This window comes from Podarcis bocagei, assembly GCF_964188305.1.
Source record: "Podarcis bocagei genome assembly, chromosome: 7".
In the NCBI taxonomy this organism is placed as follows: Eukaryota; Metazoa; Chordata; class Lepidosauria; order Squamata; family Lacertidae; genus Podarcis; species Podarcis bocagei.
Window position 1 is genome coordinate 76,905,874 of NC_138132.1, and position 27,352 is coordinate 76,933,225.

The following is a 27,352-nucleotide window of genomic DNA, read 5'->3' on the forward strand; positions in this document are numbered from 1 at the left end:
GTTGACCCATTGGCAGTACTGGACCCAGGTTAATTAAACTATGGAACTCGCTTGCACAGGAGGCAGTGATGGCCACTAACTTGGATGCATTTAAAAGATAGACCAATACATAGGGGGCATAGCTATCAGCCACGGTGACTATGTTCCACCTCATTGCTGGGAATTGCAAGTGGCCCAGTCATTAGGCTTACGAGCACATTTGGGTTTTCAAGCCAGAGCCTCTCAGGTCACTTTTCTCCCCTAGACCATTCTCCTGACCAACGCAGAGTGCATGCACACACTTCATTTTCCCCATGGGGTACAGGTAAAATTCAGATCCATTAGTATTAATCTGAGCCTTGAAAAGCACATGGCTGTAAGAGGGGGATATATGCATCACTCTTCCAACTTTCTATGCACTTTTCAAGGGAGAAAATTCTAACCATCCTCACCACGTCATGACCAAAAGAACATGGAGTGACCCTTCAGATGTGAAGGAAATAAGCAGCTATCTTCTCTTTAAAAGACATCTGAAGGCAGCCCTGTTTAGGGAAGTTTGTAATATTTAATGCTGTATTGTTTTTAACACTCGATTGGAAGCCGCCCGCAGTGGCTGGGGAAACTCAGCCAGATGGGCAGGATATAAATAATAATTATTATTATATGGAGTAGGAGATCTCAACTCAAGAAGCTTCCATGGGCACCACCAAGGAGAGATGTCATGTGCCTCATTGCACCCACTGCATTTTTTCATTTGCTGGAAAACACTACTACTGTAAAAGCTGCTTGGTAAATTCACTTGGCCCTAGATCCCTGGTCCTCATCAAGTGGGTTGCAACAGCACTATGATCATACAAATGTATCATAACACATTAAGAAATTGGTCCCCAAAGGCATGTTTGGGTTAAAAGTGGGTCATGGGTCTGTGAAGGTTAGATACTGTTTCAGTCACACGTATTTCTGCACATAGACCACCAGATGACACTAAGAATCCATCCAATTAACTTTTGCCTTAATTCACAGTGCCAGTTTCATCAGCTGTGTAACTATTTCTGTGTTTCCAATTTTATCTGCTGCAGCAGCATTTAACTGATGGTATTGCTCAGGGGCTGTTGTTTTAATATTTAAATGTCATTTCTGTGTCCAATTTATATTTAATGCACCTTGGGAGCATAATGCTGCAAGGTGATTCAGAAACCTAAATACAATTGTTGGGAACAGCAGCCGTGTTTTGCTAGAGATGTACAGTACCAGCATTTAGCTTTGGGGTGGATGTCTGCAAGCCAGGGTTTGGAGATGCAGGCACACAGAAAAGATCTGGGTCAGTGACTCTTCATAAAGCCTGCTTAACACAACCCAGTCAGTGTATAAAGTGAGGGGCTGTTTTTTTAAAAAAAGAAGAAAAAAAGATGCTAAAACTGCAAGCCTGGTAATAAGAGCCATCAAGATGCAATTTTTCCCTCCCAGTGTGGGAATACCTAAAAAAAAAAGGCCTACTATTCCTGCCCCCAACACATCTAAAGGTAAAGGGACCCCTGACCGTTGGGTTCAGTCGTGGACTCTGGGGTTGCGGCGCTCATCTCACTTTACTGTTCGAGGGTCATGTGGCCAGCATGACTAAACCGCTTCTGGCAAACCAGAGCAGCGCACGGAAACGGCGTTTACCTTCCTGCCGGAGCGGTACCTATTTATCTACTTGCACTTTGAGGTGCTTTTGAACTGCTAGGTTGGCAGGAGCAGGGACCGAGCAACAGGAGCTCACCCCGCCGCGGGGATTCGAACCGCCGACCTTCTGATCGGCAAGTCCTAGGCTCTGTGGTTTAACCCACAGCGCCACCTGCGTCCAACTCATCTAAGTGGCTTCTAAATACCGTATTTCTCAAGACTAGGGCAGAGAGTCAAGACAATGAGATCCTGATGGCCAACTCGAACATGGTGGGACAAATCCTTTTTTGAGAGCAGATATTAATTGCAAGCTTAAGCCATCCAACTTTCACTTAGCCTTTCATCCCAATCATAATTTAACTTGATTGTATCAAACATATCACCCAGTGCATGCCAAGTGGCTGGAAGTTATGTTGATGTATGAAATGTACTATAATTTTATTGCTGAACAGCGTGACCTGGAGACAGAAGGGCAGTTACCAATGTTTTAAACTTTGAGAAAGTCAGTGCAGGAATGTGGAATTTGTGGGCTTCCAGATAATGGCCACTAGCTGTGCTTGCTGGGAGCTGGAGCCCCTACAAAATATGGAAGGACAAATGGGAGCTACCGATGCCACCTTTTTGGAAGACGGGGGATAAAAACCAAGGATAATGAAGATCACTTCGAGTATAATCTTCTCCACTTCCACACACACTTTTGGGAGATGGCAAGACAAATGGTCAGAGTAGCAGATAGGGGTCAAAGCAGGTATGCCCCATGTTTAAAGTGGTATCAATGTATACGTGCTCCTAAACCATGTAAGAGGACAGCCACAATTTCGCGATTGCCAATAGCCACCATTTTCTCTTCTGATACTGCCAAGACTTCTCTCTCACATGCAGACACAGCCATCTCTCTCTGAAGGCTGCTCTCCCCACTATCTCACACCTTAAAATTATCTGGTCCCCAGACACTTTTCCATTAAGAACTCCACATCACACAGACGTTTCTCTGTTTTTATTTACCTCACATGAGAACTACTATTTTCTGTTTTGCAGGTACCTCAGGCTGCACTGCAAGTTACACAGCTTCCACACACTAAGAGGGGTGGGGGGGTGGGGCTTTAGGGATGGGGTGGTGAGGGAAGCGGAGGAGAAAGAAACACTTATTACCCTCAGTCATGAATAGGGCTACCCCCAAAAAATATGGCAGCAGCTTTACAATTTTCATGCCAGCATCACCGGGACTCTTAAATCTTTCTCCTTAGTTTCATTATGATGAATGAAACACTCTCTAGGGAAGAACGGGGTGGGGTGTTGGGAGTTGTCTGTTTACAAAAGCAGCCAAGCGCTTTAAGAAGCAACAGATCGGAGCTGGGGAGGCGAGAGAAGGAAGATGAAACGCACTAGATGAATTGTAGCCTAGGATGAGAGGACCTGCAAAAAGTTTGTCTTTCCCCCTACACATCAGCTGCCCTTAGTTTTTCTTTATTTTGTTTCTAAATTTAGGTGACTAGTGCTTTCAACCGCAAGTGGGGGGGTGGGGGGGGTCGGGGAAGGAGGGGAGCCTCGTCGGAGCCAAAAGCGGGTTTAGTTGACGCGAGGGTTCCTGAAGTTTCTGCCGGCAAAGCGGGACTTGTTCCCCAGCTCCTCTTCAATCCTGAGGGAAAATGGTGGTGGAGGGAGTAAAGAAAAAAAAAAAAAAAAAAGACAAGCGTGAGGAGCAATAATTTCCAGGAGAAAGGATGTGTCCATAATCTGCTTTTTTAAAAGAAAAGATCTGTACTGATCAAGAGTCAAAAGTCTTGTGGCACTTAGGCGACATTCACACCCTATATTTCAAGAACTATGATATTACTTTAAAGCCAGGGGTGCCAACTTGAATAAAATATTGGGGGGGGAGGCAAGCCCCATCCTGCGTCATCGATCACAAGGTGTGGCGCACGAACATCAAATGAATGACAATATTCATCAACTTTGGGAGACCCCGACCCCTCAAATATTTTTGGCGCCTAGGAGTTGGCTTCAGTGTGCTTTACGCTGTGGTGGCTTCCCCCAAAGAATTATGGGAGCTTCAGTTTGCGGAGTTCAGAGTGCTGAGAGTAATTGGGGAAACCCCTGTCCCCCTGACAGAGCTACAATTGCCTGTGAAGAGGGATTGTGTCTTAAACCACTGGAAATTTGTAAATGTGAAGGGACATGGGGATCTCCTGACAACTCTCAGCACCCTAAACAAACTGCAACTCTAACAAGCATGTTGTTAAGATATTCCAGGTGGTGTTTTAATTTGTTTCCTTTCATAACATTTATATACTGCTTAATTGGAAACCACCACCCCAACCCTCTGTAAGTTTACAAAAGGAATAAAACACTTCAGTTATCAATAAAAGTACCAATTATCAAAAATCCAGAAAAAAATCACAATTAAAACCTTCTTTAAAAACTAGCTGATTAAAAAACCTCCCAACATTCTACATGTCTGAAGAGGCTTCCCTAAGCAAAAATATTTTTAGCAGCCATCAAAAACAATATAGTAAAAAGCCCCTGCCTGGTGTCAACAGGCAGGGAGTTCCAAAGGTGTGGGTGCTGCCACACTAAAAGTTTGATTTCTTCCAAGTTAACACTCCAGTATTCGTTCTGAATTTCATTGTTTCAAGCACTGTCAATATTCCTGCAATTTTTTTGTATTTTCTGTTCTGTAAAGCATTTCCGGACATGAAATTCAATTTCATGTGCCCTGTGTGAACACACAGTCTCCTGTGCAGCGCATGCCATAAAACAGGGCCAACAGATATGATCTACCTCCCTCAACACACTTCGATATACATCTAAATAAGCCCAAATTCCTCAACTTAACCCTTACCTCAGAAGCTGGTTATATTTGGCTAGACGTTCAGACCGACAGGGAGCACCAGTCTTGATCTGTGGAGACAGAAATTAAGCAAGAAACAATAAACATGAAGCATAATAGAATTATTCCTCCCCGCTTCCAATCCTATCCTCCTGCCTACCTAATGAACATACAAGGCAGCAAATGATGACCCCTCCTGCTCCCTTCCAACACTACAATTCCACGATTTTACAAATGGTGTGTTTTCTGTGGGTTGGGATTTTACATGAAGCTGCCTAGATTTAACTTATCTCAATACTGTTATGGTGGATACTGTTATGCTGGTGTAATTTTTTAAAGTACGTAAAATTTGACACAATTTTGTTGAATTTTTTCCGTGTATATATTTATGGGTTTTAGCTATCCAAACCCTACCCAAAGTAGACACACTGAAATTAATGGATCTAGGTCAGTCATGCCCTTTAATGTCAACGGGTTTTCTCTGAGTATGGCCAACAAGGGCTACAACGTCCAACATTTTAAGCTGCGAGATCTTAATATTCAGCAGTCTAGAAATGGAAATGATTATACTAATACAGTCATACCTCGGGTTACAGATGCTTCAGGTTGTGTTTTTTTGGGTCACAGACCCGCCGAAACCCGGAAGTACCGGAACAGGTTACTTCTGGGTTTCGGCGGTTGCTCATGTGCAGAAGCACTGAATCGCAACCCGTGCATGAACAGACGCGCTGCTGCGGGTTGTGAACGTGCATCCCGCATGGATCACGTTCACAACCCGAGCGTCCACTGTACTTAAAACAGACTTCTAAGCCTATGTAAGCCTGCCTTCTCTGCATGCCTAGATGTGTGGCTTCCCCAACTGTTGCTGAACTCCAATAATCCATGACCTTTGGCCAATGCCAGCTGGGACTTCATCCCATCATGTTCCGGAAGGGGTACAGGTTCCCCTTCCCACCTTGCCCTGCAACTGGGAAGCAAAAGCAGCCACCTCAGCAAGGAAACACTCACCTGTCCAGTGCACAGCCCAACCACCAGGTCAGCAATGAAGGTGTCTTCAGTCTCCCCAGAGCGATGGCTCACCATCACGCCCCAGCCATTGGACTGGGCGAGCTTGCAGCTGCAACAGGAAGACAAGAGATGCTAGAAACTGATTCATTTTGCAAGCAGGCTATTGAGACTACATAGAAGAGCCAACTGAGTTGCTCCCCTCGCTTGGCACCAGCCATTTCAAGACTGCCTTATGTGCATCTGCACATCTGCCTTTACAAGGGGACTGGGCGAGTTCAGAGAAGACACGGAGCAGACAGGTAATAGCTTTATACCACTCCAGACTATTAGTCCATCATGTTAAGTATTGTCTACTTAGCAGCAGTTGCCCTTGACCCCCAACTGTTTGCAGATCTGCACATAGTCCCTTTCAGCTAGATCTACTATGTCTTGTGTATACACAAGCGTTCCAATATCTTCTTTCAGAGTGACTTAAGTTGTTTTCCTGGAGGTTCCATTGTGCGTGACAGAACCAGCAAACCAAGCACCTTGTGTTTTCAGTGTTCCTCAATGCTTAGCTTTGGAGCATACAGATCAACTCCTCATCGGTGATCTTCCCATGTGCCTTCTCCAGAGTGACCCTAGCAGAGCCAATCCTTTAGTGGATGATTCACCTTCCTTTGACTCCAATTGGCTCTAATCAGCACAAAGCGTGAGAAGACTCCTCCTCTCCATGGCTAAAAAGCTCCCGTTTTTTAATGCTGATGGGGAGGGCTCTGGGACAAACCACTACACCTGCTGAGCAAGCCTGTAAAGCATGGGTAGGCAACCTAAGGCCCGTGGGCCAGCTGCAGCCCAATCACTTTCTCAATCCGGCCTGCGGACGGTCCGGGAATCAGCGTGTTTTTACCTGAGTAGAATGTGTCCTTTTATTTAAAATGAATCTCTGAGTTATTTGTGGGGCATAGGAATTTGTTCATATATTGTTTTCAAAATATAGTCCGGCCCACCACATGGTCTGAGCCCACGGCTGAAAAAGGTTGCTGACCCCTGCTGTAAAGTATCTGTCCGCTCCTGCTCTCCACTTCCTGCTCAACCGCCATTTCCTCCCCTGCGGAAAGCAAGGGAAAGACTTACGCCTGGAGCGACTCTGTGACAGAGCCAATCTGGTTCACTTTCAGCAGCAGGCAGTTGCAGGACTTCTCTTCCACGGCTTTGGCAATGCGCTTCGGGTTGGTAACCGTCAGGTCATCACCAACAACCTGGATGCCTGCACTGGCGGTGAACTTCTTCCAAGCAGCCCAGTCGTCTTGGTCAAATGGGTCTTCAATGGAAACCACTGGCCATTGGGATGGGGGCAAGAGAAGGACAATATTACTCAGGCAGGTGGTTTACCAGTTACATACCCAGCAAATGTGTGGCCTTTCTCATGTGCTTGCACAGTCCTCCCTGTCACCGCTCAAGGTGACAATGGTTCTCCACCTACTTGCGCCTCCCACTCTGCCCACCAACAGCGTGTGGCCTTCAGAAGGAATATGGCCCCTGCACTCACATGGGTAATTCTTGACAAAACCCTTATAGAGGTCAGCCAGCTGGTCAGGAGTGATGTATCTGCTGGGATCATCAGGGGACTTGAAGTCCAGGTCGTATTTCCCATCGCGATAGAATTCGGAAGCCGCCACGTCCATCCCAATGACAATCTTGTCAGTGTAGCCAGCCTTGCTGATGGCAGTCTTGAGCAGTTCCAGAGCTGAGGAGGAGGACAGCAACAGAATTGGGGGTTTTTGAACAGAAAGGATCATCATCCAAGGTTTGTATTCAGTTCATTTTATGATGCAAGCACTGCCTTTTTATCTTATGCATTGCTTTGAGTAAAGGGTACTAAAAACAAGACATAAAGTTACTTGTTCTGCACATACAGAAAAGAAGACTTTTGAAATCGTAAGCATTTGCTCTACAATGGGAAAGCTCTCATGAGTCCTTTCTCCACAAGCGTCATCAAAGAAGGGGCCCAATGGCCAGAACACGACACCCAGTTTAGCACATCCAAAACAGGGCCTGATGAAAGATCCTTTGGGATTAGAGCAGGGGGTACATTGGCCCTACAGAGCATTTTGCTAGTGGCAAAGCAATCCCAAACTATGGAACTCATTCCCACAGGAGGCGGTGAGGGCCACCAACTTTTGATGGCTTGAAGACTGCTCTTGCAGGCTTCCGAAAGACATCTGGTTGTTGTTAACAGTATCTTCAAGAATCACATTGTTAGAAAAGCATTGTTTAATGTTTGGAGAAGATACAAAGACCTTTTGGAAAACAAAACCCCTAGATGGGTCTCACCAGTGGAGGCCAAAGCAGTGAAGAAACTCAATATGGAGGTCGGATGGCCGAAGTATTGGGAAATTTTGGAACAAGATGGAGATAAGTTGAGATTGCAAAGCTATGAGAAACTGAAGCATAAGGTACAAAATTGGTTTCAGTATCATCAAATAGTGGAATTTTTCAAACAGGACAGGAAAATTGGTTTCCAGATGGAAAAATCAAAATTAGAAACTGAACTGCTAGAACCTAATACTAAGAATTTATCCAGAATGTATAATTTGTTGCTGAAATGGAATACACAGGAGGAAACAGTCAAATCAGCCATGATTAAATGGGCACAGGATGTTGGTCATAACATTATGTCAGATGACTGGGAATGGTTATGGAACACCGGTATTAAATTTACGGCATGTAATGCCTTAAAGGAAAACATTATGAAAATGGTGTACAGGTGGTACATGACCCCAGTCAAGCTGGCAAAAATTTATCATTTGCCCGATAACAAATGTTGGAAATGTAAAGAGACTGAAGGTACCTTCTACCACCTTTGGTGGACATGCCCGAAGATTAAGGCTTTTTGGGAAAAGATCTATAATGAAATGAAAAAGGTACTTAAATGTACTTTTCCTAAAAAGCCAGAGGCCTTTCTCCTGGGCATTGTCGGCCAATTGGTGTCGAAGAGGGACCGAACTTTCTTTATGTATGCTACAACAGCAGCAAGAATCCTCATCGCAAAGTATTGGAAGACACAAGATTTACCCACTCTGGAAGAATGGCAGATGAAAGTGATGGACTATATGACATTGGCTGAGATGACAGGCAGAATCCGTGACCAACGAAAAGAGACGGTGGAAGAAGAATGGAGAAAATTTAAAAGTTACCTTAAGGACTACTATAAACTTAATGAATGTTAATGTGCTGTGGTTTTTAGAAACAAAGGGATACAGTGATATAAGATCAGAACATAGAGAGGACTAAGATGACAGAGGTTGAAAAGTAACAATTGGGAGTTGCTACAAAACTTTGGACATTGGGATGCAGAAAGGGGAGGTATGGGGAAGTCCCAGAAAAGAGGTTTACGAAAATATGTTATGAATTTATACATGTATGTTTGTTCTTTCTGTGTTTGTTTGTCTTTAAAAATTCTGAAAAACCAATAAAAATTTTATAAAAAAAAAAACGAAAGACATCTGGTTGGCCACTGTGAGGATAGGATGTTAGACTCAATGGAACACTGGCCTGAATCAGCAGGCTCTTGTGTTCTTATGTCTCAATGAGGTGGGGGAAAGAGAAGTGGGGAATCCTTCCAAAGCCCACTCAAGGTGGTTCCAGTTACACATCTCCCTGCTCTCCCCAGCAACAGCAAGTCTATTTCAGACAGGGAAGACCCAGCTACTGAGGCCCTCGGCTGCCAACTTGGCTGGGAGAGGCAGGAAGTGCTACTTGTACCCCCAGAGAAGGCCCACAGCAGCCACCAGAGCCTGTCTTCCTGTACAGTAAATAGCCTGGAGTGACACAGCATGGCCGGGTGGTATTACAAATAAAACGTGTAAGCAGCCATCAGCGAGTTTTCCGCATTGCTCGAAAGCAATTCTCGCCTACCTCCTGGAGGGATTCACGCTGCCTCAGCAGCTGTGTGACACTGGAGAGACAGAGAGAAGGGTCACAGAGTTCCGTTCCTCCTGGCTGCAGGGAGGTTCACTCAGTGCCAGCTGCCCCCACTGAGTATCAGGCCAAGAAAAGCCCACCTAATCCAGCATCCTGCTCTCAGTGGCCAACCAGATGCCCTGCATTGCAGGGGCTGGACTAGATGACCCATAGGTTCCCTTCCAACCCTACAATTCTAGGATTCTATGCTCCAAAAGGAAGACCATAAGGAGGGCCTGAGTGTGTCAGCAACTCTCCCCACTTCCATTGGCCCCACCGGGTTCTATTTATTATGAGGGAGAGAAAAAAAATATTTATCTAATTTCTTCAGGCTATGTGTAATTTCAACAACTCTTTCATGCCACCTATTTTGCTTGCCTTTTCTCTAAACAGAAAAGCTTCAATTCTGGAACCTTTCCTTGTCCAGAAAGGTTTTATGCATCCGATCCTTCGCAATGCAGCTATGCCCAAACGCAGAAATCCAGATGGATTTAACGCTAAAGTGCTTAACACTAGAGTGATCACTGCACATCATGCACTATGAGAAAAGCTTTTCTCTAGCCACTTTCTGAACGCTGTGCATAATTTTACAAACCACTATCATGTCTTACTTGTCTTTTCTCCAGATTAAAGGTAAAGGTACCCCTGACCATTAGGTCCAGTCATGACAGACTCTGGGGTTGCAGCGCTCATCTCGCTCTATAGGCCGAGGGAGCCAGCTTTTGTCTGCAGACAGCTTCCGGGTCATGTGGCCAGCATGACTAAGCCGCTTCTGGTGAACCAGAGCAGCGCATGGAAACGCCGTTTACCTTCCCACCACAGCGGTACCTATTTTTCTACTTGCACTATGACATGCTTTCGAACTGCTAGGTTGGCAGGAGCAGAAACCGAGCAACAGGAGCCCGCCCCGTCACGGGGATTCGAACCACCGACCTTCTGATCGGCAAGTGCTAGGCTCTGTGGTTTAACAGACAGCGCCACCCGCGTTCCTCCATTTCTCCCGATTAAAAGGCCCCAAATGTTGTGGAACATTTCCTCGTAGGGAAAGACACATCTGTAGCCTGCACACTCTCTTTTTCTCTAACCAGTTGTGTGTGGAGCACCTTTGGCCCCTCCAGATGTTTCTGAACTACAATTCTGAACTGGCCAATGGCCAGGGATGATGAGGGTTGTAGTTCAGCAATATCTGGAGAGACAAAGCTGCCCCACATCTACTCTAAACCAAAAATACCCCCCCACACTCAACCTCCCACCCTAAATGGGATACTGTCTTTCTTACCGCACTGACACCTGCAACCTTGCCTTTTCTGTGAACTAGAAAGCCCCAGGTGTTTTAACCATCCTCCCAAGGAAGGACATAACTATAGGCTGTCAGCATGGACTCTGCACGCCAACTCAATAAGGTAGCGAAGAGCTAAACAATCCATTACCTTCTTTGTTCTCCAAGATGTTGGGTGCAAAGCCACCCTCGTCGCCCACGTTGGTAGCATCTTTCCCATACTTCTCCTTAATGACATTCTTCAGGTTGTGGTACACCTCGGCGCCAATGCGCATGGCTTCCTTGAAGCTCTCGGCCCCAACAGGGAGGATCATGAACTCCTGCATGGCCAGCTTGTTACCAGCGTGGGAACCGCCATTGATCACATTGAAGGCCTGGAAGGTGGGCAAGACGAAAGGGGGAAAGAAAACCCAAGAGGTTAATGCTCCAGAAATGCAATCAGTCCCAACGGAAGCACCATTTACATTGCTCGTTTATTATCATCATTTTTATTTATTTATTTATATCCTGCTTTTCTCCCAAGATGGGATTCAAGGCGGCTTCCGACTTTTAAAAACATCCATTATAAATTACAAAGTAAAAAACACAAGCGAGTTAAAAAACCAATAACTAAAATACATCAAACACACATTTAGAACCAGCAATTAAAACATAAGTTTGCTTTGACAGCTGCCCAGTGATCAACATCATCTGCACCTTAGTTTTTCATGGGCATGTCTGAACATGAAGGTGCCAGATGGGCAGGGTATAAATAATAAATTATTATATGATGATTATTCTCGTCATCATATATTCACACAATACGGGAGCCATCACAGAAATGGCTCCCTCTCAGGTTGCCACCAACTGTGCTTTTGATGTTTACAGTATCATACCACTCATGGCTTTCCCCTATAATTATAATAAATTGTTGTTTGTACCCTGCCCTCCCCGGCCAGAGCCAGTCTCAGAGTGGCTATCATCATATAAATACAATATGCATGAAAACAATCAATTAACTAAAAGAATCCAGGGAACTGTGGCTTGCTCAAGGTGCTGAGAGTCGTTTTCCTCCAATCCCCAGAGTGGTTCTATCCCCAACCCCTATTCCCAAGGAACTCTTGGGAATTGTAGCTGGGCAAGAGGAGTAGGGTTTCCCCGAACAATTCTCAGTACCCTTAGGAAACCAGTTCCCTGGATTATTTCAGAGGAAAGCCATCTGGGGCATCTGGTTAGCCACTGTGAGAAAAAGGATGCTGGATTAGATGGCCTGCTCCAGCCGTCAGGTTCTTAACTAGATGAGAACCACTGAACTCTGAAAATCTAACATGTTTGCTGTTTTTCCAGTCTTAATTCACAAAAGCCACTGCCCCTCCATATGGCTATGTAGGAGCAAGAGAGCTGTTTTGTCTTCACCAGATCTTGCCTCCTTTGCAGAATGGCAACAAAGGAAAACTTACAGGGACTGGCAGAATGACGTCCTGGTTCCCAGCCAGATCAGCAATGTGGCGGTACAAGGGGACCCCCTTCTCAGCAGCCCCAGCCTTGCAGACAGCCAGGGAGACGCCCAGAATTGCATTTGCACCAAACTTGGCTAAGATAGTAAGAAAAAGAGGTTACTTGATTCTCCTGCAAGTTCCAAGATCTCAGAAGCCCACTCCACAGTGACTTGGAGCAGGGCCTTCAGTGTGGCTGCCCCATTCTGTGGAACAGCTTTTCTTTCAAGATACGCCCAGCACCCATGACAGGCACCCACTCTCTGCACTTTCTAGAAACAACTGGAAACACTTTTGTTCCAAGACGCTTTCCAAGGTGCTGTGTCTCCTTGGCATAGTCTTTTATTTTAACCTGCTTTCTGGACGGTTTTTATTGCATTGTATTTTATACATTGCCTTGAACTGCATATGTTGAGGGTGATTTAATAAATGCTATATTATTAAATAAAAATAATTAAAAAACAAAAAGTTAAACAACAACAAAACTACAACACTGCGAGAGAAAATGTATCATTTGTTTACAAAATTTAAAATCAAGTCAATTTGGAACACTGTTTTATTTGAGGTATGCAATTGTGTTTGTTTTCATCCAGGTTTTAGGAAATTTTATTGAATGCTGTTCCTATTTTTTGATCATTTTAATGTAAACCTCTTGCAGATTTTCAATCATAGGAAAGTGGAAATAAACAAACACCTGGCTCAGTCCACTATGTTTTCATTTCCTTACATTTAGTAGGAGATGGATGATTATAGTAAAACAATGCAAGAGGATTTTTTCCAAACCTAGACTCCTTTCTAGCAAAGGCACTTTCTCTCCAATAAAATGTGCATAGGAGCCCAGTGGAATCATAGGAAACAACCTTGTGATGCATCAGACCATTAAGTCCATCCATCTCAGCCTTGCCTACCCTGATGGGCAGCAGCTCTCCAGAGTTCCCAGAAAGGGAACATTCCTAGCCCTACCTGGAGATGTTGGCAATTGCATCTGGGGTTCTGCATCAAAGCTCCACCATTGAGCTATGGTTGTTCTCAACTCGGGTGTGGTTAGCTGCAGCATTTATGAAGGAATTGTGACTTCTTTTATTGTGCTATAAATCTTTCAGGCAGCAGAGAGGCTGAGAAGCACCTGAGGAGCACCTCTCAACCTCACTAGCACAACAGTTTACTTGCTCTTGGACCTAACCAAGAGCATTCATGGCTGCAAAATCACAAAGGTATTACACTTGTCCAACCATTCCACTTACACTTGTTCTCTGACCCGTCCATATCCAGCATCAGCTTGTCGATCTTCTCCTGCTCCACAACACTGATGTTCTGCAGGGAAGAGGAGAAGAGGTAAGGCAACCAAAACAATCCAATGAGGGGGGGGGGAACCTCATGTTTACATCCTGACTTAGTCATAACTAATCTCCCAGTGGACACTTGCCATTGGTCAGGGATAGATGATCCAAACAACACACCAAGGAGAGGCAACCCCTTCACTTCATTTTAGCACACTTCACCTCAATTAAGAACTGAAAATTGCCAACTGAATAGAAAAACAGCCTAGGCAGCTCATGTGCTTTTTTAAAAAAACAGGTTGATCGGTAATGTCTGCAGATCAAGCTGCTCTTAAAGGACCCAATTAACAAACAGGGTGGCAACACTGAATTAAACCAAGTAAAACCCCTTTTGACTAAACAGATCCACTCAGGACATCGGGGAAGACTGGGGTGGGGGAAGACGTTAAGCTGCCTTATGGGCCACCAACCTGAACACCCCCCAAATTAGCTTGCAAGGAGGGAGAGCTGCAGAATAAATCTGGTGCACTGGGAAACATTCTTAAGGCAGGACTCGGGAACTGCAAGCAGTTTTCCATCCGTAACATTATTTCATGCCGTTTTAGAATTCCCACAGCGCTTTTCAAACATGCTTTCGTGTTCATGCATCCAAAAGGAGGCCATTCGCTGATGACGGTAAGGAGCTTAGTATTATGCTGGCTTTCTCACCCATACAAAGAACGTTAAAGAGACTAGGAATGGCTACACTTGCACTAGAGGGGTTAGTGAAATAAGGAAGGCTCCTACCTTGTTAACCAGTGCAGGGGCAATTGTTTTATTGACGTGCTCAACAGCTTTTGAGACACCTGGAAGGAACAAGCAAATCAATCACTAATCCAATCCACCAAAGGCAAAAGCAGGCATTAGTAGAGGATCACTTGCCATTACAGCCCCAACCACCTAGCCCTCAAGACAAGATATATATTAAAGGGGTGCAGCACACTAGTCCTTTTTTAAAAAAACAGACAAAATTATGTCACTGAGGGAATAGCCATCGTCTAGGAATGCCTGCCGGAAGGTTAGTCCCATAGACCATGCACAGAGGAGGAGCCTGCCTGGAGACAGGCCAGGTTGCAAGCACACATCCTTTACCTGAGTACACAGTGCCGGCGCCAGGAATTCGTTAACATATTTAACTGCTCGGGAGACGCCTGGTGGGAACCGAGTGGACGAGGAGGGAAGAGAGAGACGGGAGAAAGGAGAAAGAAGGGAGAGAGAAAGATGAACGCCCACAAGAGACCACAAAAGCAGCAGCAGCAGCATGCAAGGGGGGGGGGGCAGGGATTCACAGCAAAAATGACCAGAGGACCCATAATCAGGAGTGGGGAGCAGGAAAGAGGAAGAGGCTTCAGGTACATGCAAACCTGACAAAACCAGGAAGGCTTCATTTAACAGTAGCTCATGTCAGGCATCACCATCCACCTGTGGTCTGCGCCAACTATGGATTAAGCAGCTCAAACCGTAGCCAAAAGAGCAGCAGCCAAAGCATGGCTTACAGATGCTTCCCTGCTTTCTTTTCTTGCCCTTCCAGCTGAAGCTCCGGCTCCATGATGCAAACAGCCTCTGGAGACCGAGCAATGGCTGCAACCACGGGGTCTATGTGCTGGTTCAGACACTGAAATCAATGGACCCCTAAGCTACTCATGGTCATAATTTTCAATGGTTCTACTCTGAATAAAAGTTAGTTGAATGCAACCCAGTAATTTTAAATCAGTACTAAATTTATATATAATTACACCCACAGAATTATTATTTTGTAAATGTAACTTGCTTTTAATGTTTGCTTTTATTGGTGTATTTTTAAATAAATGTTTTGGATTATCTTTTGTAAACCACTTGGAAGTGTTTGAGAAAGTGGAATATAACTTTAGTTAGCAATCCCTCCTTAAGCCTTACGGGCTGTTGCATCAGATGTTAGTCCTGGTCAAAGCTGACATATTACGGGCACGAACTTAGGTTCATTTATTTAAATGGATCCACTCTGAGCAAAATGTAGCTGGATACAAACCCATTGCTTTTAAGTACATTTGCCAGCATTCGTTCCAGAGGCACCAGGCCGACCGCTCTGTGGAAACCTAGGGAGACTCTCTGTACGAGCCAGCAGGTGACATGTTAACTCCCTTTTCAACTTTCTTCCATTTCTCTATTTGTGTCCATTTTAGATTCAAATTCGTTTGGGGACAGGGACCGGCTTAATTGAAGGCTGTGTTGAACATCAGCCTTGCCCAACCCAGTGCCCTCCAGATATTGCTGGATTTAAGCCACTCCCCTCCTGCACCTGCTACCTTTTCCCACCAAGGACAGGTGAGTGAATGTGTGGGGGCTCATCCCTCAAAGCCAAGAATGATGGGAACAGCGGTCCAAATAACCTGGAGAGTTTAGGCACAGCTGTATGGGTTATAAACCAAACAATTTCAGTCAGAACGTTGACACCTCTTTGCCACATCACCAAAACTATTTTTGCATGCAGGGAGGAAGGCAGCAAAGCTTGAATGGACAAATTTTGCAAGGCCACGGTAAAGGGTCCCTTATGCAATGCCCTTTGCAGAATCTCGGCCGTAGCTGGGAGACACAAACCGGGGGCGGGGGGCAAAAAGAGCAGTAGAAGGAGCATCTGTGGAACAGCACCCAGAAGCACCAAGTTGGGAGAGCAAAAGAGAAAAAACAACAACTAGTGCATTCACCACACTATGAAAGCTTTACCTTTCCCCAGGAAACGAGTCTTGTCATTGTCGCGCAGTTCCAGGGCTTCATAGATCCCAGTCGAAGCTCCACTTGGAACAGCAGCTCTGAAGAGACCTGGAGAGGAAGGAAAAAACAGTATTGGTCCTGGCAAGCTCTGGGACGACAGAGAAACATTTGCACGGAACCATCTCACAGTGGAGACTGGCAAGGAACATAGAGATGAAAGAGGAAGTGGGGGAAAGCGTCGCTCTGCCAACTTCCTCTTCCAGCTCCACTGTGACCACCTAAAACTGTGATGGGGCAGGACGGCCGCTGGGGTTGGCTGCAGCCTAGTGGGGCCTGAGCTCCTGCCTGACAGCTCAGCAGCAGATTAAAGGCAGGAAGACCTCAAATCACGTGGGTGGAGGCTTTGTAGCTCAGCATTCCTTTCAACCTTTGCAGGCAGGTGGTGGTGTCCCCCTGCCCATGGTGGGAGGGGCATGAAGCAAAGTGGGCGGGGCAAAGGATGCCAGTTTTACCTTTGTACTGTAGGCTGGCTTCCACACACCCCTTCTCTATTCTCTTCAGGCAAGCAAGAGGCATCAAAGCTCAAGGACCTATTTCAGCCACGCAAAAACACTCAGGGAGCGTGAGAAGCAAGGCATGGCTTGGAGACAGTCTCAAGGGTCAGGCAGAGAGGACTGAAGGGCTGCATTGGGGCCTCTGGGGCTGAGATCCCCTGCCCCTGACATAGCTGTGCCTCAAAGGTTGGTTGCCACTTTAATGAACACTCAGATAAAGCTTTTTACAGACAGACAGTGTTCGTTCATTCAGAGCAGGCCAAATTAGTGCACACCTCGAGTCCCTGGGAGAGGGTGGGATTCAAAGGGCCGCTGTGTGTCTCCAGACCTGGCACCCGGCCACCTATTCTGTGCCTTCCTCTAATGCAGGCTGTGCCCACCCAATTATGCGTCCTCTTGTGTCCCTTTATTTACCTTCCCCTTTATTTAGACACAAGACACACACAATGCTTTGTGGCTAGGTCTGGTGTCCCAACAGGAAGCAGCAACTATTTCTCTGTCGCCCTCCAGATGCCTCCTTCCTGTGTAGCCTAATGATAGCTCATGTTTTGGAAGGAACTCATTTGGAATCCCTGACAGGGCTCGCTTGCAATTCTGCTATAATTGGGGTTGCCCTTTTTTAAAAAGAGAAAAGAAAGAAAAACTTCACTCCGCCGCTTCTTGCGCTGAGAGGCCTCTGTCGGTTCACATCTCCCTCCCTTTCTCTCTGCTGGCCACTGTGCCTTTTGTTATTGCTGCTCCAAGGACACTTCCTTTGTGCAAAGCACAAACTGAGCACAGACAATAGCATTTGCAGGCTAGGCAGGGAGGGCGGCCTCCCTCTGGTCAAAATCAAGAGAGGGTCGCCCTAATGAGCCTCCGTTGGGCTGGGAGAGTTGGCATCTCAAGGCTGGAGAGCTCTGGCTTGTAAAAGAGGAAAATGGGCACTTGTCCAGCCAACATGGGGGCTTTATCCCCAAGCAAGCACTAAGAAATGACATCTGCACTATAAATTTAAAGCAGTCATGGCATCTCCCATAGAATCCTGGAAAGTGGTGTTTGGTAAGGGTGCTGAGAGTTGTTAGGAGACCCCTATTCCCCTCATGAGGGACGTGGGTGGCGCTGTGGGTTAAACCACAGAGCCTAGGACTTGCTGATCAGAAGGTTGGCGGTTCGAATCCCCGCGACGGGATGAGCTCCCGTCGTTTGGTCCCTACTCCTGCCAACCTAGCAGTTTGAAAGCACGTCAAAGTGCAAGTAGATAAATAGGCACCGCTCCGGCAGGAAGGTAAACGGCGTTTCCTTTACCTTTTATTCCCCTCATAGAGCTACAACTCTCAGTGTGTTTTTAAAATCTGTCCTTTTCAGGGAACTCTGGGAACTGTAGCTCTGTTGTGGCTGGTAGCCATATCCTCTATGAATTTATTTAATCCTCTTTTAAAGCCATCTAAGCAGAGTAGATTTGGGGTCACCAACCATACAACATAAATAGAAAACTGCACACACATTTTACTTTTCCAAGGGATCTGGGAAAAGGTCAGATGCAGAAAAATTAATCTGAGCTTTGAAAAGCACATAGGAGATGAACTGAGGAAGTTGGAAAGAGGCACTCTTCCAAATTAGTTCCATGCGCTTTTCAAGGGAGAAAAAAAGAAACCACCTTCACACCCTCCTGGACCAGAGGGGCAGTGAATGGGAAGGGAGGGCTCAAAGGCTTTGTGGGCACCAGGGAAAGACCTCAAGAACACCATGGCACCAACAGCTGTCCTGGATTCACTATGCTAGCTAACACTTGGAGAAAAAAACATTCCCCTAAATTTTAAGGCCCAATGGATGGAGGCAAAAATTCTGGGAAAGCCCCAATTCACACTGCCATCTCACTGCAAAATGGCAAAACAAAAGGCCATCTGCAAGGAGAAAAGTAGCAACTGTGCAAAGGGCTAGGTCTGAACATTTCACCCTTGCTGTGCTCATTTTCTGCTTGCAGGGAGGTGTGGGAAATGGGAAACCTCAGCTGCAGGCCAAAATGGTACAGCCCTCTACCACTTTGTTCCGCCACATGCCTAGACTCAGCCAATCAGAAAAGAGAACACAAGTTATACCGGCCCCCACTGCACTCAGCCAACCCTCCAACCTGGCTCAACTGCACTCAGCCAACCCTCCAACCTGGCTCAGAACATTTATCCTTGAGCCGTTTCGAGGGACCATTCTCCCCCCACTTCACACACACTCAACCGCCCTGCCTTCTCGGTTATCTTCAGTGTATCAGGTTGCCACAGAGGCCACCAAAATGCAAGGCCAGAAGCAACTGGCTGCAGTCCACCAAGGACGGCTACAGTAAGATGTCATCCTACACTCATAGCAGCTGGAAGTTTTATTTTTATCTTCAAGCTTTAAAATGCTGCTTGCTGGGTGGCGGAGATTTTGACACATTCGACTGTCCCGCCCCTCACCCTCCCTCCACACACACCAAGTTTTCCTGTATGGGCTTCAAACTACACCACAAAACCTTGCTGTATAACAGATGGTGGTGGGAGAATGAAGGGAAAGAATGATCAATGGCTTGACTCAGAAATAAGGCAGAATCAAACATGAAATGGAGGCGGAGACTTTACCCCCATCCCTCTTCTATGTCCCCTGAATGAACCATGGAGGTCAACCACAAATAATGTGTTTAGAGGAAAACAAGAGGCTCATTTTTCCAGTTTGGTGGCTTCAATAATAATAATAATAATAATAATAATAATAATAATAATAATAATAAAATTTTATTTATAGCCCGCCCTCCGCAGCCGAAGCTGGGCTCAGAGCGTCTAACAACAGTAAAAGTAACACAGTTTACATAAAATCACAATCAATTAATTGAAATACATTCTAAAATCAATTCAGAATCAAATTACAGTGGTGCCCCGCAAGACGAATGCCTCGCAAGATGGAAAACTCGCTAGACGAAAGAGTTTTCCGTTTGGAGGTGCTTCGCAAAACGAATTTCCTATGGGCTTGCTTCGCAAGACGACAATGTCTTGCGTGTTCCTGGTTTTTTTTCCTCCCCCCCTTTTCTAAGCCGCTTATCAGCTGATCCGATCAGCAGATAAGCTGCTAAAAGCCGCTAATAGCGCTAATCCTTCAATGGGCTTGCTTCGCAAGACGAAAAAACCGCTAGACGAAGAGAATCACAGAACGGATTCTTTTCGTCTTGCGAGGCACCACTGTAATGGCAACCATTGGGGTAGAGTTCTATGAGGATTACCAAAGGAGGGGGTCAGACTGTGACTTGGCCAAAGGCCTGGTGGAACAGCTCTGTCTTGCAGGCCCTGCGGAAAGATGTCAAGTCTGCAGGGCCCTAGTCTCTTGTGACAGAGCGTTCCACCAGATCGGGGCCACAGCTGAAAAAGCCCTGGCTCTGGTTGAAGCCAGCCTAACCTCCCTGTGGCCTGGGACCTCCAAGATGTTTTTGTTTGAAGACTGTAAGGTCCTCCATGGGACATACCAATCCAACATTTGTCAAGAACAGAAAGTGTATTCTTAAATAATCATACATAAAGGTACATAGGAATCTGCTTTACAGAGTAATGCCCATCGAGCTCAGTACTGTCTACACCAGGGTTTCCGCAAACTTGGGTCTCCAGCTGTTTTTGGACTACAGCTCTGATCATTCCTAGCAAGACCAGTGGTCAGGAATGATGGGAATTGTAGTCCAAAAACAGCTGGAGACCCAAGTTTGGGAAACCCTGGTTCTACACTGACCAGCAGTGGCTCTGAAGTTGTATCCCAGGCCTACCTGGAGATGCAAAGGATTGAACCTGGGACCTTCTGCATGCAAAGAAGGTGTTCTTCCACTGAGCTATCACTCTTCCCTAACCAAGGACCCACTGCTAAGAGGTCTCAAGGGGGATAGAAGCCATTCAGAGTTAGCTTACCTTTGCTGGTGTGCAGGTCTACCTCAACAGTGGGGTTCCCACGGGAGTCAAAGATTTCGCGAGCATGGATCCTGAGAATGGACATTTTGTTTGTCTGAGGAGGAGGAAGAGGGAGAAAACAGTATTTTTAAACTTAAAAAAAAGAAAAAACCAAATACACAGCACAATGGCCACCAGTGTCCTTGGTGGTCCAAGATTCCCAAGCAACATAGGAAGCTGTCTAATAATGATAATGATAATGATAATGATAATGATAATAATAATTTATACCCCGCCCATCTGGCTGGGCTTCCCCAGCCACTCTTACACATAGTTAGACCATTGTTCCACCAAGGGCCACACCGGCACTATTTAAAGCACTATGAGGCCAGCTTAAACAGTTACTAAACATTCTTTAAACAACAAATTTTGGGAGCTGTAGTTTGTTCATGGGTGTTGAGTTGTTAGGAGGTGCCAAAGCTACAGTTTCCGAAATGGTTTGAGAATCAGTCCCTCTCACCCAGGGAACTCTGGGAATTGTAGCGCTGTAAGGGGAATAACTCTCAGCACCCTTAAACTCCCAGAATTCCTCAGGGGAAGCAGTATCATAGTGCTTAAATGTATGGTGTGAATATGACCTAACGCATGTCTATACAAACATTATGTACTATCTCTTAACAGGTAAATAAAAGAATTGATAGGTTTAAAAAAAAAAAAAGAGTATGACCTAACGCAAAACTTTCTGCACATGAAAAACTGCGGCCTGCCCCCAAACCAGTGTGGTGTCGCTGTTAAGAATACTGGACTAACATTCAACTGGGCTATATGGTTGCCTGCCTACTGCCAGTGTTATTATTCATTGGAAGGTCAATTCATTTCAGAGAAGAATGAGAATATGGGAAGACTTGAATTTTGTGGAAACTGGGGTTTTGTTTGTTTTTAATGGAGCATGCAGGTCTGGAATCAGTTGCAGAAGCTGTTCGGGGCAATACAGTCTGTGCATCATCTACACTCCCTCTAAGACTAATGCTCTTTGCATGAGAATTAGGTTGAGGACCATCACTGCATCCTGTGGCAATGAGTTCCAGAGTTTAACTATGCGCTGTTGTGAAGAAGTACTTTCTTCCATCTGCCCAGAGTCTCCCCAACATTCAGCTTCATTGGACGACAACACTGGGCTCCAGTAATATGAGCGAGGAGAAAACCATCTCTGTGTTAGATTTCTTCAGGCTGTGAGAGATTTTAAACGCCTCTATCATTTCCTCTCCCACACTCACTCAACTTTTCTCTAAACTGAAAAAATCCCAAGCACTATAATAATCCTTTCATCGTATGGGAGTTGCACCAATCCCTTGATCAGACAGCCTTGATATATTTGATCTTTTGCAAACCAGCTATCCCCCGAGGCAAAAAGCCAGATGGATCCTTGCAAAGTCGGTGTTTAATACTAAGCCAATACTCTCCACTTTCTCTTTTGAAAAGTATCTGGATTTTTTTTTTCAGGAAGCCTCTTATATGCAAAAGCTACTGCTTAATAACTTGCCTCGTTTTGGTTTTTTTTAAAAGAAGCAGAAGCAGCTAATGCAAAAGGTTATTTAGTCTTCTGCCCAGCAGAGGATACTCACTGCATGCTGACTCAGCTGCCTAACCAGGCTACGAAGATGAGGCGGCATTAATATTGCTCAGAAGTCCTTGAACAAGCGACCTCCCTGTAAGCCCCGCCCCTTCCTGCACAGCCTGGCGTAGATCATTGCAGCACTGCAGCTATTCAGAACTGCATCCAACTAGTTCTCTGTTTAACCCTCTGTCTGCAGTCTTCCCATTCTGCCTCTCTGGACCCGGGCTGGTGGGTATTTACAGACTGGAACGGAGAAAGCAGATGCACCCATTATCTACCAAGAAGTCTGGACAGTTTAAAAAAATCTTTTTAAAAAAGATTAAAAAGTCACAACAGTTGCAGCACTAACTCTGCAAATATCCCACAATCGCTGGGTTGCGTTCTTAGGCATAGAATGCAGTGTCCTCCAGAGGACCTCAGCTTTCAAAGGGGCTGGGGGATCAAGTCACTAGTCCTCAATAGCATAAGGACAGGTGGCAAAGCTTCTGCACTTTGGACAGGCCTGCAGAAGCTACTCCTGCTGGAATTCCCTCATCTGTACACCTATTAAAGGGGCAGGAGCCCTAGATTTCCCTTTTCCCCACCTCGCTACTCTTACTGACTACAGAAACTCTGGAAACTGTGAAGAATGAAGGGGGAAGGGCCATAGCTCAGTGGTAGCGCATTTGCTTTGTATGTCAAAGAGAACCCTTATCTGAAATCCTAGAGAGGTGCTGCCAGCCCGTGTAGACAAAATTCAGCTAGGTGGACCTGTGGGTTGACTCAGTATAACGCTGCTTCCTGCGTTTCTAACAGGTAGGAGGCAAGCAGGATTTGGGAAGCATCACAGCTCAAGTAACAGAACATGCAGAAAGGTCCTGGGCTCAATTTCCCAGTATCTCCAAGGGAGGCTGGAAGTGTCTGAAAACCTGGAGAGCCACTGAGCCAGTGGTCTGATTCAGTACAAGGCAGCTTCCTATGGTGTCCTTGCCACACCCAAAGGAAATACTTTTGAGACGAACATGAATCAACCTGCACAATTAATACAAGTCACACAAATCAGAGCTCCCCCCCCCACTGCCCCAAAGCACACACAACTCTGCCCTTAGCAAGAGGACGAATTGACCAAACAGAGTAGATGGAAATTATTAAGCTCCAATCCATCCTAGCTAACACAGCCAACAATAGCCAGGTATGATAGATGCCAACATCACCTTGAGGGCAGCAGGTTCCCCATTCCTAACTGAGGCCCCTGATAAGTTTCATGGCACATGGTTCAAGCCACATAAAACGGACTCTTCCATTTGTGTCTGAATCTGCGGGTTTGGAAGTGAGCAAGCATCATTTCCTGCCTGCCTCAAGATGTCTAATTCTGCCCTGTGACTCAGCATTTCATGTAACTGAATTAAAAAAAGAAAAGAAAAAAGGAGGAGACTGAGCTCAGGAATGAGAATGGCTCAATGTCTGTCCTTCTCCACCCTATCCAGCCACATGTCCCTAGATTCTTCAAGGAAACTAGATTTGACCTCCACACGGTGTGCCCTTTGGAACAAACTATTGACCTTTTTTTTGCCAAAGCTGCTGATTAGAATCCAGAGAGGAAGGAAAACTAGGCTTGGGTTTAATTTGTTTTTTAAAAAAACAGATGTTTCAAGGACTTCTTTCCACCTCTTCCTCTCCTCTAATCCCCTGCTTTTCATCTGGCTGCTTCCATGCTTCTCCCTCTACCTGGAAAAAGCCTTATTAATCCATTCAAGATGCCACCCTGAACTGAGGCCTTTCTTCATGTTCCCACTCCACAAGAGGTCTGGAGGGTGGCAACAGAAGAACGGGCCTAGTCTGTGGTGGCTCCGTTTGTGGAATGCTCTCCCTATGGAGGCTTCACCTGGCACCTCCGTTACATATTTAAGAGTCTGGCTGGCAAAAAGGTTTCTCTTCAGCCAGAGCTTTGGCTGTTTTAACATTCTATGGCCTTTTAATTGTTTTTTGTGGGAGAATGGTTATTTGTTAAGTTTTATTATATATTTTGTGTTCTCATTTTGTATTTTGTTGTAGTGAACAATCCTGTGATCTTCCAATGATGGATGGCATACATTATCATTATCATTATTATTATCCTCTGTGAGCTAATAGCTTTTGGAGTCCTCTGTGAGCTAAGCCTGCAAAGGAGCTCTGGGAAGGGTTTTGTTACTCTTTCATGCTGTTTTAGTCACCACTTAGAAGAACTAAGCAGTAAGGAACAGCATCCCCCAAACTCTGCTTTATTCGCATTAGTTTTCAAAATGCAAGGGATGCACCTTTCTGGGAGATATTTAAGAATGGGCAACAAGTCATGCTCGGGTATAGGAAGATTTAAAAAACGAAGGTGCTCTAGGCAGCTGATGTAAGAATCTAACATTCAATATTTGGGAAAGGAGAGATGAAGGACTGCTGCTTTTGCAAGAGAGGGTCAAAGCAGAGATGGAACTGTGCAACATCCACTATTAATCATTACTCAAACAGTACAGGTTTCGTCATTAGATAACAGAAGAGTCTTGCAGCAATCTTAGGCTGCAATGCTAACCATGCCCACTCAGAGGTAAGTGCAGTTAGGATTGCAGCCTAAGTTCAAGTCCACACAATACATTTAAAGCATATAATTTCCCCCAAAGAATCGTGGGAATTGTAGTTTGTTAAAGGGAACTGTAGCTCTGGTGGCTGACCTACAGCTCCCAGGATTCTTTTGAGGGAAGCAATGCACTCCAAAGGCAGTTCTGTTAAGTTCTGCTCAGAGTAGACCCATTTAAATGAAAGGAGCCATGTAGTCATGGCCACCAACTTCAGTGGGTCTACTCTGAGTAGGACTAGCACCAGATACAACCAATGGGGCCTTGTAATTGACCTCAGGCATGTCTTCCAGACATCACAAAGCTGTTGCACTTTAAGCAAAACCAAGACATCTCTCCCTCTGGAAATGGTTAAATAAGCTTCTTAGAAACTCAAAGGACTGCTCCCAGGAGGAAGACTGCATCAATAACCAATCCCTGCACCAAGGGAAAGTCCATCTGGTGCAATTGATCCATGACGCAGATCCTCCTACTCATTGTAGTTAAGGAGGAAGAGGAGGGGCAGTTAAGTTGGGTGTGAATCATAAGGCTTAAAAAAAAAGCCTTCCTTCCTTCCTTTGGTTTTTAGCACATGGCTGCAACATTCTGTGTAACCCAGCAACTGCCACCCTCATAAATCCATGCTCAGCTTTGCACGGTGGAATGTGGCATGCAAGGCATGATAGCCTAGAGACATGAAGCCTGCTGCCACACATGTCTCCTAACCCAGCTGCCTCCTCCCAGTCTTGGAATTCTACAGGATGGTATTTTAGTTACGTTCACATTTTTATGTAACCAGGGAACTTCACAGACAGGGTTACAGAATTTGAGGGCCTCTGTAACATGGCTGGTCCCTAGGAAGGCATCAAAGTTCTAAGAGCAGGAGGAGGAAGTGTTTGGTAGTGTGTTAGGTAAGGCACTCCTTTTTCATTCCTGCTCAAGAAAGGTTAAAAAAAACACACCCAGTGGGCTTCCGAGTGCTCCTTGCAGTGTTTCACATAGGCCTGATTGAGTGAAAGCAAGGCCAGCAAGGTGGATGGGGAGGAGAGAGATAAGGAGCTGATCACAGCATGGTGCACGCTGTAGAATCATGCTCTGGCCATACTTCTCTCACCCCCAGACCACGCAAAGCACTGCAGGTAACAAGTTTCCATCCTGGTTTGCCATAAAACTAGCCCCATCTTCAAGAAACTATTACTTCTGGAGGGTGGCGGCTAGTTTTATGGGCCTCTAAAGTACTTAGAGAGGGCTTTCCTAGCTTCCTTTCCTTGGGAGGGTCAATCACGCCAGGATTAACCCTTTGCAGGAGGAAGTAGGAAGGCGAGGAAAAGATACCAAAGATCATCCCTTGCACAGCTACTCTGCCACTTACGCTTCTAGAGGTTGCATGCACACCATACATTTATAGCACCCCCACAATAAACCCCAGCAACCTTAAACTACAGTTCCAATGTTTCTTTTCTTTTTTTAGGGAGGGGGGGTGTACTTGAAATGTATGGCCTCTCTTCCACACCCCATTTCCTCTAAGAGGCCGATACCCTTTACCTGTAACCACACACTTTACAGACAGTTGCAGAATCCAGGCCTTTATGGGGCTAGTCCGTAGGAAGGCAGGCACCCACCTCACTCTGGACCTATACGAGCCAGCAGCTTTTATCTGATCTTGAAGCTGCTTTGATTTCAAGAGAGAAAGATGGGGGGCTGGTTTTAGAGGCCTATAATGGGACTTAACCTGAGGACCTTGGTAACCTTCCTAGTGACATGATATTAGCTTCAGACAATTATTTTTTTTGGGGGGGGGGGATGCCCGAGCTCGGTCCTTTGTTCGCCCTGCTAAAGGAAGTCCTGACTTCACAGAACCAGTTGGAATCCCCCCCCCCGTATATTTGCAATGGAGACTCCCTCCCCTTTCCTTTTCTGCAAAGTCTTCCCCGTTGCAACATTTTTGCAAGCGTATCCTTCTTCCCTAAAGCAACAAGCTTTCTCCCTGCTAAGGAAGGAGAGATTTTAGGTTCCCCCCACCACCATCACTTACCTGTGACTAAGCTGGAGCGCTAACAGCACCTGCAAAATAATAATAACAATACTGGCAGTATAGAATAATTTTCCTTACAAAAAAAGAACGGCAACAGACGGCTAATTGGAACCAGCACCGCTCTCAGCTCGCGCTCCCGGGCAACTGGGGAAGATCCGCCCGGCTCGCGCTGAACTATAGTCCCGTCCATGCAGATTAGGGGCACCCTTCCCGGCTTCTCATTGGCTGGCCTGGCCCCTTTGCCTCTTCCTGATTTGTCGGGAGGGGCTTCTCGCCAGCTCAGCCTCCTGGCGCGTGCGCTACGTGCCCAAGCGGGCCCTTTTGCTGAGGCTGCTCGCCTCCATAGATGGCTCTTTTCTTTTTTTTTTAAGTGATGGAAAATCCCCATTTTCCTAAGCGCAGAAAAGGGGGGTGTTCTGAAGCAGAACATCCTCGTGGTTCTTCTCCCCGCCCTCCATGCAACAGTTGCAAAGCGGCACAATACGCCGGTAGCCCTAATAAAAGCTAGGATT

At 45.8% G+C, this 27,352-nt stretch overlaps 1 protein-coding gene across 3 annotated transcripts; it reads right to left on the minus strand.

The window, feature by feature from the left end:
• Nucleotides 1-2,626: 2,626 nt before the first annotated feature.
• Nucleotides 2,627-27,064, minus strand: ENO1 (enolase 1). Of its 3 annotated transcripts, none has more exons than XM_081202150.1 (12): nucleotides 26,919-27,064; nucleotides 20,645-20,738; nucleotides 16,204-16,299; nucleotides 14,248-14,306; nucleotides 13,426-13,495; nucleotides 12,146-12,279; nucleotides 10,858-11,080; nucleotides 7,014-7,211; nucleotides 6,599-6,800; nucleotides 5,483-5,591; nucleotides 4,487-4,545; nucleotides 2,627-3,283 (listed from the first exon to the last, which is right to left on the minus strand). In XM_081202150.1, the coding sequence occupies exons 2-12, from the start codon at nucleotides 20,727-20,729 to the stop codon at nucleotides 3,214-3,216; spliced, it is 1,305 nt and encodes a 434-aa protein (XP_081058276.1). In that variant the 5' UTR covers nucleotides 20,730-20,738; nucleotides 26,919-27,064; the 3' UTR covers nucleotides 2,627-3,213. The 3 variants fall into 3 exon arrangements, with proteins under 3 accessions (XP_081058276.1, XP_081058275.1, XP_081058274.1); XM_081202149.1 differs by having other exon boundaries at nucleotides 26,841-26,999; XM_081202148.1 differs by lacking the exons at nucleotides 14,248-14,306; nucleotides 26,919-27,064 and adding an exon at nucleotides 14,593-14,651.
• Between the last annotated feature and the right edge of the window lie 288 nt (nucleotides 27,065-27,352).